General features: G+C 42.9%; 1 protein-coding gene across 1 annotated transcript in view; it reads right to left on the bottom strand.

The window, feature by feature from the left end:
• Positions 1 to 519: 519 nt before the first annotated feature.
• boc (BOC cell adhesion associated, oncogene regulated) overlaps positions 520 to 19,937 on the bottom strand; it is a 31,857-nt gene continuing 12,439 nt past the window's right edge. Inside the window, exons 2-18 of the mRNA XM_035415546.1 lie at positions 13,730 to 13,855; positions 13,327 to 13,605; positions 12,160 to 12,306; positions 11,710 to 11,853; positions 11,279 to 11,572; positions 7,733 to 8,005; positions 7,056 to 7,312; positions 6,766 to 6,931; positions 6,605 to 6,673; positions 6,240 to 6,449; positions 5,779 to 5,960; positions 4,554 to 4,656; positions 4,140 to 4,445; positions 3,625 to 3,776; positions 2,304 to 2,386; positions 1,650 to 1,804; positions 520 to 1,569 (exon numbers count right to left, since the gene is read on the bottom strand). Of these exons, the coding sequence (XP_035271437.1) occupies positions 1,415 to 1,569; positions 1,650 to 1,804; positions 2,304 to 2,386; positions 3,625 to 3,776; positions 4,140 to 4,445; positions 4,554 to 4,656; positions 5,779 to 5,960; positions 6,240 to 6,449; positions 6,605 to 6,673; positions 6,766 to 6,931; positions 7,056 to 7,312; positions 7,733 to 8,005; positions 11,279 to 11,572; positions 11,710 to 11,853; positions 12,160 to 12,306; positions 13,327 to 13,605; positions 13,730 to 13,835 (3,081 nt within the window). The 5' untranslated portion in view covers positions 13,836 to 13,855 and the 3' untranslated portion in view covers positions 520 to 1,414. The remainder of the gene's footprint in view (positions 1,570 to 1,649; positions 1,805 to 2,303; positions 2,387 to 3,624; positions 3,777 to 4,139; positions 4,446 to 4,553; positions 4,657 to 5,778; positions 5,961 to 6,239; positions 6,450 to 6,604; positions 6,674 to 6,765; positions 6,932 to 7,055; positions 7,313 to 7,732; positions 8,006 to 11,278; positions 11,573 to 11,709; positions 11,854 to 12,159; positions 12,307 to 13,326; positions 13,606 to 13,729; positions 13,856 to 19,937) is intronic.

Genomic DNA, 19,937 nt, shown 5'->3' with positions numbered 1-19,937 from the left:
ATTATCAGCCACAGGGGGTTTCATATAGAACACATTCCATATACCAGCCACAAAGGATTTCATATTGACCACATTCCGTAAATCAGCCACCAAGCCCAAAGACGTGTCTCCAACAAGTTAGTGTTCTTCACCCTTACAGCCATGCGTGAGAAGGTGAAACTGGAAGGACATTGGCCCTGAAGTGAAGAACCTCCAACTCCTCATCATTTCCCCTTTGACAGTAGCACCAGCCCCTCAGTGCTGCTGGCCCAATGCAGCTCTTCCCCGTGGTTCAGCTGCTAGAAGGTGTGCAGCAGCTCACTGGGCTGCCAGAGCTGTCAGGGTGTGGCAGTGCAGCAACACTGGTATTATTTGGTCATCCAGTGGTCTTCTGTGGTCTACCATGTTCTACCATGTTCTTTCTTTCTTCTTAACAACTTAAACAGCTGATTTTGACCCACCCAATGTTTTGGGTAGGTCTATTTTTGTTTTACCAAGTCTTCAGCTCCTGTGGTTTTACAGCATTAAAAAAGGGCAAACAACTTTCTTAAGCTTTATTTACATGAAACATATGTTGGTGGTAAATTAGTTACATTTGTAAGTGTGCTAGGCCCTTTAACCATGACCTTCATTTTTCCACCTAAGTGGGGGGGGGGTGGAGAAATAAAATACACAAACGACTAATCTCTTTCACAATTCACTGTCAGCATGAGTACAGGAGAACTGGATATTTTTTTTCTTCTTTCGTCATACCAGGCTTCCAGTTTCCACTTAGATAAATTCAGATAGGCTCAAAAGAATAAATATCTATACAAATATATTTTCTCTGTCTACTTTAAGGCAGCATGCTTTTAACTTACATTTTTAATATTTGTTAATGACAGCCAAATGTATCAGATAATGTACCCCTCTTAATGTCTATACAAAAGCAAGGCCTTACTCATGCACCAATAATTAAACGCTACCCATGATGTAACACTACCCAGCAAAAGTGAAAGGTTGCGTGTGAATCTGTCTAACTTGGACAGGTTTGGGAGTAGCCATGGCCACTGTGAGCTCTGCAGACATGTTGAACAAGCACATGCACCACACATGCTCCATAGAATTCAATACACAGCAGGAACTCTGGTATCCAGAGTCCACTTCCTATAACCTGATATAATCCCTAGCAGGATATATACATATTGTTCTAAGCCTTGATTGATGGATACAACTGAATACATAGCATGACTTAAGACATTAGAAATATTCCCTTTGTCCTCGTTCTGGTAATGGAGCCTATTTGTTCCATTTAACAAATTTGAAAAACAAACATAGATACCCCTAATATACAGTATCACAGAACACACATAGGTCTACTTACAAAAGCATAAATATATAAATATGTGTGTTATACAAAAATAAATATTTTCAGGTCCTTTGTGAGTCTTATCCATCAGTGTCCAGTCTCTCTCTGCTGCAGCTGTGCATCCATTTGAAAGCTGTGTAATTCTTGCTGCAGTGCATCGTGGGAGGGGTCTTCCAAAAGTGACACGATATTGGAATGTTGACCTTCGTTCACTGGAGGTAAAAGGCCACCACAGAGAGAATCTATAAAGAAGAAGTTTCTTTTAACAGACATGCATTCAATATGGGAATTCAGAAAGCTTTTGGAAAAGGCAGACTGGTACCTGCGATGACACTGCCCTCCCCAGCTATAGGTATACGGATACATGGGTCAACATCTGCTGGGTCCCCACAGCACTTTGACTGGTCTGAGACTGGGAGGAGCTGCTGTGTGGAGTCATCAGGCTGGCAGAAGTTCTCACCCTGATTCTCAGGTGTGCTGGAGGAGAAAAATGTACAAGACCAAAGCATGTATGCAACACAAATACACAAAACACTTTAAATTCATAAAGGGGATTAACAAAGTGAATGACAAATTATTTAGGTTGAGTTCTGTAAGTAGAACAAGGGGACAGAAATGGAAATTAGCAAAAGGTAAATTCCGTACAGACAATTTTTCATGCAGAGAATAGTCAATGTGTGGAACAGGTCATGGTGCACAGGCAGAAACTCCGGGGATTTTCAAGATACAGTTTTAGATTGTATCTAGCCTGTAGGCTGGGCTGAATGGCCTGTTCTCATCATTAGCTTATGCTATTGCGGCACCCAGTGGTCAAAGAGCAAAATGCAATGGACATATAATTTATATTCACAAATGTGTATGACAATTAATTATGGCACGTAAGCTGCATACTGACATTGAAAAGTAACATCAGTCCCCTAGCAATTGCATTTAATGAAGTCACTGAAAATCTTCCATAAAGGCAGAGCACACTGACCTGCTGTAGCCATAGAGCCCCGAGATTCTATCTGACACAGCCGTTTGAGGGGGCGACGAATCGCATTCCATCTCACGTTCCTCCTGCAGCAAGAAGTGTTATTGCAACAGGCATGAGAACTTTCAGATCTTAAAAATGACGGACTTGCACAACTATGCATAAAGAGGAAACAGAACAAAACACTCATGCACAGAAACACACAGCACATGCACAATAATTTAAGGAGAAATTTTATAGCACTGTAGGGGCCACCTACACCAGAGACCACAGATCAATCAATATAACTGTCAGGACATTGTACAGTACAATCTTGCAACCTTTTTATGGAGAACAAAATAAAATAACCCATAACACCCCTTCGACCGGATTTATGAAGCCACAACCTTGGACCTCCATAGAAAAGCATTAATAAAAATGATTGTTATGATCATCAGGTCACGTGCTGTGTACGAGCATTTTGGATATACATCAGGATTCCCTTCGTGTTCCCTTGCCTTATATTAGTCTAGTTACATTATTTAGATTTTATTTTTGTACGTTTCTGCTTTTTTATATAACATGGTGTTCTTTGTCTTGTCTTGTGAATAAAATGTTTACATTTTTAACATCAAGCTGCATATCCATGGTCATTGCCAACTGTCATATAATGATATTATATCATGATAAACTCTTTTCCCCTTTTCAGTGCATCCAAAGTTTGTGGTTCGCTTACACGATGACCAGGGTGAGCATCGCTGCAAGAGCCAATCACTGTATTGACCACATATGTGATTTTGGAGTAAAATTGTTAATTGGTTAGTCACTGGGCATTTTGATAGTTTCACCAGCTGGATGTGCAGCTGCTCTAGAATAGCTTTTAGAGTCAGTGTCCAGATGGATCCTACTGTGCAATAGAGAGCCCGTGTTACAGGATATTCATATTGTCTGTCTCACTAACCAGAGTAAACCTTAGTTAAGGCTCTCCAGGATAGCTGTTAGTTTTGGTACCTGGATCTACATATTTCACAGGGTATAGTCATTCCTTCTGAGCGCAGAAACATGAATTGTAAGATTCCTGGATGTGCAGGACAATTACCTCCTAGGATAGAGAGTATTCATGTCACAACATTTAACTAAATGCATGGCAGCATTAAATAAAGTACAGTCTTGCTACCAATTGTTTCATATAAGTACACCCAGTCAATGCACATACGTGCTAAACCATATTTACACAAACATCCAGGTTACAGGTCTTGATTTTGATTTTGAATTAATGGGGTCTCCCCCTTGGACAAAATCTACTTCCTTACAATAACACACACACTCATGAATTGAGGCTCACCTGGGGGATGTGGGGCTGGCAGTATGCATGGTGTTTGCTGTTGGGGGGGTGCTCTGTATGAGGCTCAGGCAGACCCTGTAGGGGAACCATGGTGTACTGGCAGGCCGAAACAGGAGCTGCCACAACTGGGAAGCACAGGATCGCTGTTTGCTCTGAAAAATACCAATAAACATGAACTTCCTGCACCTGCTCCCCAGCTTCAGAAAAGCCTACACCTGCTCCCCTAACTCCAGCAGAACATACACCTGCTGCCAAAGCTTCCATTGAGAAATGTCTCTGTTACTGTCCTGGCTATGCATACAATGTTGCTTATGAATCATTTCCAATGGGTGGAATCTTTCAGAGACAGAAGCATATAGACATATACACTTCTATATATGCACGTACATTTTCTTGTATATTCCCTCAACTGAACAAATGAAAATGCAATGTGAAACGAACAGAGTTCCAAAACTTGGTGAACTAAAAAAAGAAAAAAGAAAAAAAAAGGTAAAATCAAGGCCTCTGAAACTCACTCTGTTTGGCCCAGGCCCGCCACAGGCAGAAGGGGATGAAAGCCACAATGACGAAGACAATGGCCCCGAGGACCACACCCACAATCAGGTAGGGTAGGTCACTGGGACGTGGCACTGGGCCACCCGGGGGTACTGGTGCTAGCGAGGCAGTCTCAGGGGGCGAAGGACGTGGGTTTCTTCTAGCTTTGGTCTCCAGGATGACCACATTCCCAAACTCGCTTTCCCCACCCTCGTTAAAGCACTGCATCTTGATGTCGTACGCCGTCTCAGGTTGCAGGTCAGTGATAGAATGCCAGTAACGGTCACCTAGGGAGAGCAGCATGTTAGAATGCTGTTTTGACATACAAACATTAGGCCTCTGTATGTCTTTCTCTCTCTTTCACACACAGAATTGCGTGTGAAAGTCACACTCACCCTCCACCACGTCCTTCTTGTAGTCACTGTCGTTATCACTGTCAGTGGGCCGGTAAAAGATGTAGAAACCGTAGATGGGTGTGTTGTTATTGACAGGTGTGTACTGAGGGAGAAAGCGAGATATCTATGTAAGATTGCATAAAAAGGCATATGTATTTTCAACATCTACACACACAAGCCAATGTGTACTTGGATGCAATCACACATAAACATGTACGAACACATACAGAGCAGGCCAAAGTTATTAGAGCACCTGTAGTTAAGAAGAAAAAAAACTAGGTAGAGAAGAATACAAACCCATACAAAGAGTACAAACATTGAGTTAATTGAGTGAAATCTTATCGACCTTTAGTTTTTTAAAACCCCAGGCAGCCAAATACCTATAGCCTGCAGTGCAAGTAAAATGGGCACTAAAGTTGCAAAAAATATGGCTGAGTGGAAGAGTTAGGCGGGACCAAGTAAACATTATGGCAAAAAGGTTATTCCCAGTGAGAAATTGCGAAGAAGCATAAGATTTCCAGGTGAAGTTGCCGTTTCACTGTAGTCAGGCGAACTGTTTTCTCTCTAGCTGCATTGGGTTCTTCCAGTAGATGTGGTGCAATTTTACAATGGTTTCTTTTGCTGGACACCACAAGATATTTGTCTACTGCCTCTTGATCTTCCTGGTCGCCATCTATTTACATTACTGCTCATCATCTGTACCCTTCTGAGTGTACTGAACACTGCACCTGGAAATCTTAAGCTTCTTTGCCATTTCTCATGGTGAATAACACTGCTACAATATGTTAACTTAGCCCCGAACATCTAACGCTAATGCTGCCTTCTTTGCCATATTTCTTGCAGCTCTAGTGCCTATTTTACTTACACTATAGGCCAATGGTATTAGGCTTTAAAAGCTTTAGGTAGGTAAGACTTCACTCAATGAACTCCCCCTCCACCTCCCTCCCTTCCCCCATTTGCAAAACTATTAGATAGATTTCCCATAATATGTTTAATTGCAATTAAAGCCAAAGGATGATATTTTGAGGAAAGTCGTGTCTGAGATTATTTTAAGTAAACTCATCTTTTTGTGTTATTGTACGTAAAAATAAAAATAAAATGTTTATATTTTGGTTTATTATTCAATAAAAGCACATACATTAACTGGATTCTTCTCTAAGGTTTTTTTTTCTTTTTTACTTTTGGTCTGAACTGTAAATGGATACACCCCCCTCCATTTCTTTACCGTCCACTTCAGGATTACAGTCGTCTCGTTGATAGCTTCGTTGTAGGTGATGTAGGGGCCATTGACAGGCCGTTCTGGGTTTGGATGGCCACTACCCACCACAGTGTATGCCTTAGAAGGGGCACTAGGGGGGCTCTCCCCCAAAACATTCACTGCTCGCACCCGAAACTTATATGATGTTCCTACAGGGAAAGATTGCAATGACAACTTAGGATTTAGAACAAGAACAGGTCAATAACTGACAGAAGTAGCTGATGGGGATAATGGCGGTGATGAAGTTTATGATAATGGTGAATCTGATTTAGGTGAAGGTTATGATAACAATGGTAGCAGTATGCCGATTTAAAGAAAAGTATTGTAAAAATGACAACATGTTACTAGAAATTAGGATAATGATGATAGCAGCAGTGAAACTGAATATGCTGTTGATTAAGGAGATGGTGGTGGTGGTGAATGCTCACCTTTCTCCAGGCCAGTGATCTCTACAGACAGGCGGGAGGGGGGTATGTTTGCAACAGCAATGCTCCATTCTCCACCCCCCTTCCCCAAGCGTCTCATTTCCACACGGAAGGACTGGATTGGGAACCCTCTGTTGCCCCTTGGGATCCAAGTCACATATGCAGAGGTCTCTGTAGCCATGGAGATGGTGGGGCGGTCTGGAGCTTCAGGGGCTGAAAATGCATGCACACACACACACACACAAACACACACACAGTTACACATGGTGTATATGTCCAGTGTAAAGAGAGAGACAGACTAACAGGGAGAGAGCTGTGTGTCAGTGGGGCTGAGGGAGAGGGAGGCGATGGTTTCGGGGGGTACTCACGAGACAGGCGTGGGGATTCCACAGGTGGAGTTTTAGGAGGCTCATTCGGTCCTCCTTGCATCCTCCGCCCTGAAGAGAACCAAGAGGCAGTCAATATGCATGAAGGAGAAAACACACATGAAGGCATGTTGACAGACTGATGGAAACAGAGGTTATGGTACCTTTTCCGGTTCGGAAGGTGACCATGGCAGGTTGGCCCAGTCCTGCGCAGTTCTTGGCAGCCATCTCCACCTCATAGAGACTGGCAGGCTCCAGTTTAGTGAGGGTCAGGGTATGAAGCAAGCCTGAGATGCTTCTGACTTTCCAGTCTTCTGAGGGGTCTGCTGCCTGCAGGCACAGAGAACATTGATGTGGGCGTGTGTTCATGTGTTCATGGATCTGTGTGAGACTGTGTGTGTCTGTCTGTGCATGTGTTCACCTGCGTGTCAGCAATGACTGAAAGTATTTGTACCTTTCGGTATTTGATGACATATTCCTGTACTGGTGAGCCCCCATCGTGTCTGGGTTTCCATGTGAGCTCATAGAAGTCTGCCTTTACTGTGCGTGGCTGGCTGAGGATGACAGGGGCCTCAGCAGGGGAGATCTCCCCAGAAATCCCGGAGCAGTTCTGGGGTAGCTCTGCACCGGTGTCCACAGGCTTTGGGGCCCACTCCTGCAGAACCTTATCAGGGCTGAGGGGCTGCTTTATGTCTGGAGATGGGAGCTTTGCTAGGAGTTAGAGAGAAACAGAATAGATTCAGAAAGAGGGTGTAGATTCAGAGAAACAAAATAGATTCAGAGGGAGGGTGCAGATTCAGAGAGAGGGTGTAGATTCAGAGATGGTGTAGATTCAGGGAGAGGGTGTAGATTCAGAGAGACAGTGCAGATTCAAAGACAGTGCAGATTCAGAGAGACGGTGCAGATTCAGGGAGAGGGTGCAGATTCAGAGAGACAGTGCAGATTCAGAGACAGTGCAGATTCAGAGAGACGGTGCAGATTCAGAGAGAGGGCGCAGATTCAGGGAGACGGCGCAGATTCAGAGAGAGGGTGTAGATTCAGGGAGAGGGCGCAGATTCAGGGAGACGGCGCAGATTCAGAGAGAATGTACAGATGCAGAGGTACGGCACAGAGGCAGGGCATGGGGCATACCTGTAGGGAGAGTGACTAGGTGTGCAGTGGCCTGGGCACTGCCCACAGCATTGTGGGCCATACACTGGTACAGACCCTGGTCCTGTGGGCCCACACTAAGCACGCGCAGCACACGGGGAGATATGCGGTAACGCGGCAGTGGGCTCAGGGGCTGCGCATTGTGCAGCCACACTACAGACGGGGCTGGCTTGCCCTGCACCTGGCAGCTGAAGTGCACACTCTCCCCCCACCACGCCGACTGCTGCTGCAGTTCCATGCTCACCTGTGGGGGCTCTGGGTGGGGGGGGGAGGGGGGAGGGGGGGACAACATGCAAAACATCAGCTTCACCCGATCACACCCCCAACATCAGCTCAAACTGATCCCGTTTACATGCACACAATATAGCAGAGTTCCCAGGACTTGCCAATTGGTATAGTATAATTGTGTATCATTTTTCCCCGAGCATTTCTGGTCCCCTAGCACTGACCTGTATCAACAATAAATGCTCTATGCTAGCTAGCGATCTACAAGTGGGATGATTATTTTTGATGTACTGTATTGACCCCATGCATCACTGGTTGCAGTTATAAGCACACTTTTTTGGATTGACAAATGTGCTTTTTGTAGTTCATGATTAGTACTGCGTGCATAAGACTTCAAATATGAATTACATAAATTAATGTAAACATATGTTTTTTCATCATTTATATTAGATAATATGCATAGTGAACTCCTTAAATCCTACCCCAGTCAAATTCCTTCCATAATACTAAAATTGAAACTAAAGCTGAAAATTTCAAAAATATAATTACCTTGTGTTTGTGTGTGAGAGAGAGAATGCGGGTTTGTGTGTGTGCGCGCGCGCGCGCGCGAGACAGTGCTAGGGTGACGTATGTGTGTGAGAGTGAGAAAGAGAGAGAGAGGGAATGCAAGTTTGTGTGTGTGTGCGCATTTGCGCGCATGTGGGTGCATGAAGCAGAGTGTGTGCGTGCCATGCCCCAGTACTTGATGGTTGGCTGACTGTGGCTTGCAATTTTCAGTGAAACTAATTAAATCAGAGGGAATGAACACCAGCTGCCCAGGAACACACACAGTCACAAACGCATCTCCCTCAGCAAATCAATGACTGTCTCAAACAGAAGGCAGCTGCCTTAGAAGGAAGCACCTGAAGGCATTTTCATTATTTTCACAATTTTGCGCACATTTTGCACATTCCTCCTGCGTGTCCCAAAGTGAAGTCATTAAAAACTGTGTCCTTCAAAGGCAGCATGATGTATCCTTCACCAGGTAGAATATCCCATAGGTCTATGCGACTACCACAGACTTCTTCCGTCAAAATAATTGTTGAAGTAAATTTAAAAAAACTGAAGGGGCAGTTGAACCGTGGGAGCTTGTTTACAAGTGTGAATATAGTGAGCTCAATTTGCTGGAGTTATATTTAGAAAATACATTTTAATTAATACACTGGAATAATTTACTATGTGTAATGTTTTTCAGCCTCTGTGAGCTTCCCACGAACCAGCCACCTAACTTGCTAGTAATCATGTTACTTTTCTGAGACATCATCTGGCCTTCAAAGTGCATCCCAAGTTTTTTGCCTTTTGAGGGTCCTTTTCCATGTAGGACACTACCTTCGAAGAGAGCTCACTTCTAAAAATGTAGCCGGCGAGGCAACTGCCTTCCGTTTGAGATGGATTATTGACATCCTCAATTAATGTGTGAAAAAATGCTGGATAACATTCACTTTGTTCTGAAATGTTCTTCATGCTCGGGAACACGTTTTATTGTGACATCATTGCAAAGGGGGGGAAAAAAACCAACAAAACAAAATTTTTATTCTAATAAAGATGGAACCCCTGCATTTATTACTTTGTGTGCACATTCCATTGGCCAAAATAACAGCACTCTTCACTTATAATTATAATAATAAGAGGAATGTCCACAAGCAAGGACCAAGGATGTTGAAGGATCTGGAGAGATTTTGTATGCAGGAATTGCCTTCTGCAATTCTCCAACTGTGATCTTTGGAAAAACTTTTAACTCTTGATCATCCTCCGCACAGTGTGTGGGGAGAAAATACACTTCCTCTTCCAGGCATGTTCATCAGAGCTCCAGTTGTTTGAAACTTTATTAATGCCCATATAGTAAAAATGGGTATTTTCAGACATTTGGCTATTTTCTTAATGTCCATTTCCTGATTTCTAACTTCTGTCTCATTTCATTTGTGCATTCTCTGATCTTCCTATGTTAATGGGTGGGCAAGGGAGTTAATAATTTCACCTCGAAGGGGAGAATTCTCTCATATTTTGTGGGTAAGATCAAGCTGATAAACAACTAAGAGCCTTTTTTTACTCATCTTTACTTATTGCCAAGGGTGGCAATAATTCTGGAGGGCACTGTGCAAATGTGACAATTCCATTATGCATAGCAAATCAACTTACTGTATAATTAATATAATAACAGATCTATTTAATTAATGTCATTTTTTTCCATCTCTACAAAAATTGTTCAAGTCGTCATCATCATATATGGCCCTTTCGATCTGTAGTCAGTTACATTAACCAAATGCATCCTTTCCTCATTGCTGCTATCCTTTCAACTTATATGAAGCATTGTGTGATTGACAGTCATGCATAGGCCAAATTGCCTACACAAATGATGCATTGTTATATCCTTCACCTAAAATTTTATATGCACAAATTGCAGAGTGCATCTATTTTGTTTTTTCCAATGCCCCAAATGTTTTCATTTAAGTTAGAAAGAACAGAAAAGGAGGGAGTCTTTCTCATCCCTTCTTGTTGAGCCTGCACATCACAGTAAAGGAGAAACGAGAGAGGGAGCTGGTAAAGCTTGGATCCCAGTCGCTGAGAAAGCAGACCACAGCTTGGAAATAACAATGCAGTCTTGAAATGGGAACATTGTAAGACAACTCATGCAAAGTGACATTTTTCACCCCACCCTAATTTATAGCAGTGAAAGAATATACAAAGTTTATTTAGTTGATGGCGTGTAAATTTTATCCAATAAACAATGTATTAACAGAGGATAACCAATATATTAGAAGGGATTTCCCCACCCACTTGAAAAGTTTATACACTTCTCTGCATTTCCATTGTCTTTTGAGATACTGCTAGAGATTCAGAGATGTCTTCTGGCAAGTCATGATAGAAAGAGCAATCAACTTGCAACCTGATGTCGTCATCCCAGCATGCAAGATGTGAGATACTTAAACCTGAGTTGAAAGGTACACTGATAAAGGTTAGCTGCCTTTAAGGTGAGAGAGAGTAGATCATACTACCCCCTTTGTTTATTAAACTATTTTAATGTTCCCTGTCATAGCATTTAGCCAGGGATACAATTAGTATTTTTAAATTATTTGAACACAGCCAATTTTGCTATTATCCAAAGACACCCCCCTTCCTCATTTACAAAGATCTTTCTCCTCTGCCTTTTTCTTCCAAGTCAGCATCTTTAATTCCACATTCACACCTATCTTTTTCACACACCTGTAACTTGCCTCATGCTCACTCACTCTCTGGAATAGAAGTGGGATGGAGTTCACTCACCAAACACCTGCACTTCATACAGGACATAAGCAGAGTTTGGTGCCCCCACACCATTATCTGCGCAGCAGGTGTATGTTCCTGAGTCACCCTCGCTTGCCATGTCAATCAGCAGGTTGCTGAGCAGGAAACGAGTGTTGTTATGGTAACGCAGGTCCAGCCCATCCTTGGCCCATGTGACCTGTGGGGGCGGGATCCCGCTAGCAACGCACTCCAGAACGAGCCGCTGACCCTTGGTTACCATGATGGTGCGTGATTCAGGGGGGTAGACGATCCGTGCTGCCTCAGAGGTGGAGCCTGAGAGGGAAAATGTATACCTGTAAGATACATGTATAAACTCACACACGCCTTGTTTGTGTGTGCAGACTGCTGTGATCCTGTGTTCAGTCAAACCCGTCCCTGGGTACTGTCCCATGCATTTGGTATTTACTCACGGCGTATGCGCAGCCGGTCAGTAGAGGCAGATGTTTTAACCTCCTGAGTGACAGGGTTGTAGGCGGCACACTTGTAGGTGCCCTCATCTTCCTGGGTGGCATTTATAATCTGCAGATTTCCTGAGGGCATGATGAGGTAGTTTCCTGTGAGAGAGAAAGGAGGTGCCAATCAGTCTAGAACATCAAAAATATTCTATCCTGCCGGCTTGTTAGTCTTCAGTGAAATGATCACCCAAATCAGAGGTGCAATTCTATTTATTATTTTACTCTGAAGTACGAAACTGCATGAGGGATTCCCAGCTGAAGGCATGAATTGTGTGCTCAGGTACTTTCAAAACTAGAAAACAAGCAAGACAAACATCTCTTCTTTTCTGCTCCTGAAGACATGTGAGCATTAATGTGCACACTATGGAGGGGAAGCAAGAGCTAAGGATTGGTACAGAAGCATACCTTTGGATGTCTCCAGCCACTCCTGTTTGACACTGTAGCGAACCTGTGCTTTAGGCTGGCTTTCAGGCAGGTGGCACTGGATCACTGCTGTATTCCCCTCATCCACTTCAATCTCCTGCTGATCATCCATCTCAAAATCCCGTAGTTCTGTGAATGAAAATACACGTATAAAAAAATTTCACCACACCAGAGATATAACCGGCAGGATTTTGTCTTTTACGCGCACGCATAGACTAACACAGACAAACACAGCAGAGTTTGCATTAGCAGTCGATTGGCAGTTTTGCCCAAAGTCCGGAGAAAAAAAATAGGTCAGAGCCTATATAATTACAATTTTGCATTCAACTTATTTTGTGTCTAAAGCACAGCAAATTTGTATTACCCTAAAACACCATATACTAGTCTGGTAGACAAAGCAAAGTCGGTGAGTGTGTGCTCAAAGACACATTTTTTTCTTGATTATTTAGCTCTGTACTCCATAATTTTTTATTTGTAATCAAACAATTCACACGTGGTTAAGGTGAAGATTACAGGGCGAGCAATATTTTGGATTGACAAATATTTGCATATCTCATATCACACCATCGAAAGGTAAGGGATTGTGGTCAAGAGGTTAATATCAGAATCGTTGGTCTTGTTAACGCAAGATTCTGCATTTTTTACAGAAAAGAAGAGCCAAAATGGAGAGAAGAAATACACTGCGTTCTATAAATGCAGTTATTTGCCAGACATTTGTTATCTGCTGACCATAATATTTACACAGCCATTGTTCAGTATCATTGTTATTTGGCTAACAAAGGTAACGGCAAACAGAGAGTGAGCTGAGCGTACACAAGTTGGGAGAGCTTCAGCCTCCCAATTAATCACATAATTAGTGATGAGTAGGCTCAGCGGACCTGGTTCTAAATATGCAAACTAAACCTTTAAGAACCACTTGTGGATTATGGTTATCCTCATCTGATATCTTACAGTATGATCAAGCTTTACAGTTTAGTACTGGCACTTGGCAGTAACTTGGCAGGATAGCATACCTGCCATCCCAATTAAACAGTGTGGAATATATATTTACTAACTGGTGATAGCCATGTTAGAGTGTAGTGTAGAGTGTTTATAATTACTGGCAACAGACATGTCTAATAGTGTGGTATAGATTATACATATACTCACTGGCTGCTGTCACAGTAGCAGGCAGGCTGGCACACACTCCAGCGCTGGTGCTGGCTATGCACTGGTACCGGCCGAGTGCGAGGTTGGTGAGGTTGGGGATGAGCAAGATACCTGGCTGTACCAGCACACCCAACTTCTCTTCACGCTCGCCAAGATCTTGCCCATTCAGCCTCCAGCTTATCTTAGCAGAGGGAGGGTGGGCACTACAGCGCAGAGTCACACTGCCACCCAACTTCTGTACCACAGAGACGGGCTCCTCAAAAAAAACTGGAATATCATCTGCACAGGGACAGACACATCATACAATCGTCAAGTACAATATGCACAAATCTTCACTCACACATGACCTTTATTACCCACAACCCCAGATTCAAGTGTATTCTATACTCAGGGCATTACTCACCAATGGCAGTGGCAACACACTGCAAGTAGTGCAGGAACACACAGAGCAGCCACGTTCCCACCCTATGCTCCCAGATACTCCACCCTGACATCATGTACCAGGACATGATCCAAGCAGCACCCAAACCTGCAAAGGGGGGGATAGACAGACCAGGAAAGTTAGATGCAGTTTGTGGCCGCAGACCCTCGTACGTTGCATAATGTTCACGGTAATCAAGGTGCGAAAAATCAACTATTTTAGTTCCTGATAGTTTTTGCAAGAATACACCCTGGAGGACACCGGAGTACCCGGAGAAATCCCACGTCAACAAGAGTAGAACACGCACTCCACACAGAAAGGCCCTGCCCAGGATTCAAACCAAGGACCACTGCAGCGCAATGCTTACCTGAAAACTCCATGCTCTCAACAATACAATAAGAGATACAAACACAGCAAACTAATGATATTTTTCTGGTGAAACAGGAAAATTCAAGGGAGAATCATACAACATACCCAATCAACCAATTATAAACACCAAGCATATAGGCATACATAAGGAATGCTTTCATAGACCACTGAAACCTTGCTTTCAGAATCCAATTTTGAAAATCTAGCATCTATTAATGTGATGAACTCAGAAACAAGTTTCTCCCTTTTCAATAATTAAAATACATGTAAAAGCAGTAAAGTACAAAATACCCTATTTTAATCAAAATAAACAATTTAACACCAAGTCTTCAATATTTGGATTTATGGTAATGCAGTAGATAGGCTAGTTAGATTTAAGTCTACTCAAAATCACTTTAAAAATCAGGTTAATGTATTCTTTCAAACAATAAAATATTACTATAGATATATATTGTGATAAACACATGAAGTGCTCATCCCACTGTAAACTTACAGGGGAGGGGGGATTATGTTTATTTTATTTATTTATTTATTTTTTACTTAAGGTCAGGAAGGTCAACAGAAAACCTGTTATAATTTGTTGTGATGTCCTTGGAAATCAAAAGTCGAAGGGAATACAGTCAAATGTAGGGGGTGATTAGGTGGCCAGACACAGAGCCAGTTTTTGCTAAGTGGAAGACTCAGCTCCATTTCTTCTAACCTGAAATATTAATACCAAGTAGGAGTGCAGGGAAGTTGAGTTTTTAGCAGACTTATTAAACTTACTTACAGTCACCAATGATCTACTCCATGTAGCCGACTCTGGCCCGATAAACATTTTAATTTTACTTGACCTGAGCGCTCTCTTTGACACCATTTCCTACCACATCTTCCTGCAAAGATTACCTAGTCTTGGTGTCACTGGTCTCACACTATCCTGGTTCACATCCTATTTGTCTGACAGACAACAGTACATTTCCCTCAAGACTGTCAAATCAATTCTTGCTCCTGTCACTAGAGGTGGCCCTCAAGGTTCGGTGGTAGATCCTTTACTGTTCATCACTTATCTCCTTCCTCTTAGTCAGATCATGTGACGTCATGTCACCAGTTTACATCGTTACCCAGACAACACCTAACTTTACATTAGCTCCAAATCCTCCTCGATTCCTTCTCTCTCTCTCACCAACAGCTTGCATGACATTAAAACCTGGATGACCCACAACTTTCGACATCTAAACTGTAAGACTGAAATCATGCTAGTCGGCTCTACATTCGTTTCATCCAAAACTCCTCACTTCACCATCCCCATTGACAATGTCTTTCCCTGTCTCTTCTCAAGTCAAGGGCCTTGGACATTCCTTACTCTAGACTCTCCTTTTGACCCACACATAAGAAACCACATCCGCCTTCTTCCCCCTCGTAACATCTCCAAACTCAGACCCTCTCTCTGTTATTCCAACAGAGAAACACTTACCCATGCACTAGAAACATCAAGACTGGACTATTATAATTCACTTCTCATAGGTATCTCAAACAGAGCCGTCAAACTGCAACTTATTCAAACTCTGAATGCCGCCATATTCTTGACCCATACAAAACCACAAACACATCACTGCAGTTCTTCACAAACTTAACTGGTTCCCAGTTAAATTCTGAATTCAATTCAAGATCCTCCTCCTTAGATACAAAGCCCTTCACAATCTAGCTCCCACCTGTCTCTCTGACCTACTGCTGGACTACTCTCCTTACAAATATCTTTGCTCCTCCTCTTCTGGCCTACTCACAACCCCCTCCACACGCCACTCCTCACTTGGTGATGAGGCATTTAGCATATGCATAATTATATTTTTCTTTCATTTTCTTTAGATGAATATTTTCTGCACTGTCCTTTCCTTTAATGATTCTCTGTATAGCTTAACATATTTTTGTTAATTACTTATCCACTTTATTATCTTATTATGAATGTTTTCATCCTCTGTACTCCGCATACTCTGCAGAAACAGTTGTTGATACTATCTAGTCTGTAGGTAATCAGAGCACTAGGTACAATTTAGTTAGGAAAATAGCTAGCGTTGTTGGGCTGAATGGCCTGTTCCTGTCATTATGTTATATTAACTCTGTGCACCCGTGTGTGTATATAGGAACTCGGGCGAATTCACATTGTTTAGTTGGTAAAGAAATCTAAATTTAAAGAAAAATGGGACTGGGTTACAATTGTTTTGCCTTTAACCGATGAAACTTATGCATCAAGCAATCCAAGAATCCAAGGTGACTGCAGATATTAGCCAATGTGATGAAACAAATAGAACCCCAGTCAAATGTACTTAATCACCCAAAAGCACATACCCAATCACATCAATACACAAACACAAACAAAAAATAAACCAGCACAAACCTCTTGAGCACACGCTAAGCACCAGGGACACTAAGCAGTCTCCTCAGACTCAAACACATATTTGCAGTCTGTAGTCTAAATAAGAACCTGTTGGGGAGCGCAGGACTGTGGGTAAGAAATGTGAATGTACTGCTATACTGCTGGAGCTCTGGAACTGACAGACAAATAAAACTGGCCATGTTAACCTACTGTGTGTGTGTGTGTGTGCGTGCGTGCGTTTAAAAAAAACTCCTTTGAGCCAGCAGTCCACTGGCCTCTCTGAGGTTCAGTGCCCCCCATTCTCACCCCCCTTCCCCTTTCTGGATAAATTCATTTTGACAACCCTACTAATTGGATAAAACCCATCTCTCCCTCCTTGAACCAGGGCTTTGTTGGTTTACATTCCATCTGCTTTCTGCCATTGGGGGAGGGGGGTACTTCTGTAGACTGTGGGATTGCTGAATATTCATCAGGGGGCACCTTGGGGGCCCCCCCTTGCCATTCACGTTCATCAAGAACCCCCCCCCCCCCAATCCAACTCCACCCTGAATTCAGCACAAACACCACAATGCTCCCCTTTAGATAAACAGAAGCGGCGTCAAGTGTGAGCAGTGTGGGGTTCAGGGCCTGCTCGGGCTGCCGCTCCACAAACTGCCCCCCATCACATAGCAGCCATACAGAAGTCCCGTTTCCTGGGGCAACGCTAACAGGCAGAACGCAGCTTAATAGAGTAGTGCGAGATTGTAATGCAGTGAGTCGGTGTGTGGACAATAGCCCCAGGGCTACAGTCTTTAAGAGAGAGCACTTGCTCTGAAGGACCAGAGGAAGAGTTGATAGGAAAAGCTCAACGGACCATGGAAGGGGTGGGTGGGGGGCAGGAATTTTTCTGGGGGCAAGGACTGGAGGGGAGGGAAACTGGACCCCTACCTCACATCAATAGAACAAACAAGAAGAGCCTTCGGAAGTAAGGTTGGACTGCAGGGCAGGCCATTACTGCTCATAAAACACCAGACATAAAAGGGTTGTGCTTTTGGCTCAGATGTGATCATTGCTAAATAATCAACAATAACCTTTCTTCCACAAAGTCTGGTCCACATACAAAGTGAATTTACACCAATTTGAATAATATAAGTGTGTTTTATAGCAGACCGATAATCCATCCTGATGTAGGTTAATGAAATGTTAGCTTTATAACAGAATTTTTATTCCTGGGGCTGCTGAGTGGAACATCTGATTAAAGGGCCAATGTATTGCATGGATGGACCCCACAATATCGGGATTCAATCTTGACTACGCCGGTGCCAAGTGCAGCCAGTAGCATCGCAGAATGTCAAATAAAAATGATGAAGCCCAGGAATTGTCTCTTTGCTCTCTAGCAAACCCCATTGATACAAGGGGGGCTGCAGTCTGCTTGTTAAAGCTGCACATTAAGTGCCTTCCTCTGACTCATCACTCTATAAAGTTGACCATTTTAGGTGATTGAGCTTAGCTGCTGACATGACCCTCCATTATCAAGCCTACAGTTAACGTGTTTGCCTCCATTTTCTCCTAAAAAATTCACAAGTCTATTTCTTTCTCTCCAGGCTATACATTTCTTAGGTGCACTGCTTCAACATCAGTGAAGCTATTTTTTGTAATGCAACATCCTTAAAGGCTTAGTGCATAATGTTTGTTTCAATGGTTTTCCACATGACTTTGCATGTGACTGAAATTTGCTTAGCTGATAAAATTATATCCCAAAAGACACATTCACACAACAGCATCTTCAGCGGTCTCCTTCCCTCCCTTGAATTCTGAGGGGGGGGGGGGGTATGATGGGGAACTCTGCTCTCAGGTGAGGGTGAAGGAGGTGGTTCCAGAGGTTTCTACTAGACCAGCAGTGAGGTCAGGGTCAGATAGAACTGCACCACTACTTTCAAAATCACCTCACCATCTCCTTGCTCTGACATACCCTCACTGACAATCTCAGTCTCAGCACACCTACAAAACAGGACATAGCAATGAAGTGAAGTGTTGATAATTATAGCAGTTGAAATGATAACAGTTCATCTGCAAACAAAAAAAACACTGGATGGCTTCGTATCACTGGGAGTGTAGGGAAAGCCAGCCAGCCCCAGCCCCCCCCCCCCCCCCCCACATGGCACGGACCCTACAATTTCATTCTGTGCCAATCAACCATCCTCCTCTGAATACTTTATGACATCAAAGCCCCACTAACAAGTCCTGCAATTCCAATCCACGGAACAATGAACTAACAAGCAGGATTTGGCCCCAACAGCCTGTAATGAAGTACATTCGGTGTGCCATGGCCACAGTTTATGTAACCACACACTTACTGCAATCATTCCTCTAGTGTATAAAGCCCCTGTCACATATGCATCTTAACCATTAAATTATCAGGTCATTTTCTAATGTTGGTCAGACTAGATTGTAAACCAACAAACAAAACAGAAATAGTAAAACAGAAGAAAGCTCTGTAAAAATGTCTGGAAATTTGATCAACTTGAGTACATTAAGGAAAATTACTTTGATACAATCAGAAAATGAATAGTGTGGAAGTAACATTATGAGAAAATCAACTGCCACTTGAAAACAAACAGCTTGTCCGCTGTGTTGCGACAAACAATAACAAGTGTCTTCCGTTGCAGATATTATACATAGGGCGTCCAGTTTGTTTCCACCACACTCTGTCACTAGTTCAATAGTTATCATCCTGGGGTCCCCACAGCCAGGCACTCCAATGGCACGGTCAAGTGATGAATCATACGATCCAGTTTCTAATTAAGACATTTAAAAAAACAATTAGCTAGCCTAACATGGAAGGAAAGTGAACATGGATCGAAGATTAAACTCTTGAGCCCCAATGGCAATGAAATCAGGCATAAATCAAACAATGTCTTAGAGTAGGGTTCCTCAATGGGGATGGCACGCCCCCCAGGAAGCATGATGGAAGAATGGGGGGCATTGGAGCTATTATAGGGGGGGCATCTGCCCCATATTAATTCTCAGAAGTTGTCATATGCCCTATAAGGTCTAAGGGGAAAATTACAATCATCACAACTAAAAACATAATTCCTATGTGTACTGATCACTCAATTCTGCTATAGATGCCTATGCTCTCGTCAGCTGGTGAGAACACGAAGAGGGCGGTTACCAGCTTAACTAGCTAAAGTTTGCTAGATAGTGCGCCAAGTTGATAATGCAATCACAAGATGAATAATGAATAGCCAAAATCGTTACACGAAATGTTTGAGTGCGGGTTCAAAATAACGACACTTATATTTTCTTGTCACCAGCTAGTTAACACTTAAAAGGCCAGTGGCAGGGCCATGGGGCGTTTGGACATTAACATTCAACTTACTCCAACACCGCAGATGCAACAGCCTACCTTCCTCCTTCAATGACTTTTCCAAAATATTTGGACTTAAAATAATCAGTCATTGAAAACTCATTGAAAAAGTACAGGCA

This window comes from Anguilla anguilla, chromosome 4 (assembly GCF_013347855.1).
Source record: "Anguilla anguilla isolate fAngAng1 chromosome 4, fAngAng1.pri, whole genome shotgun sequence".
Taxonomy (NCBI): domain Eukaryota; kingdom Metazoa; phylum Chordata; class Actinopteri; order Anguilliformes; family Anguillidae; genus Anguilla; species Anguilla anguilla.
This window is presented reverse-complemented; position numbering and strand designations above follow the sequence as displayed.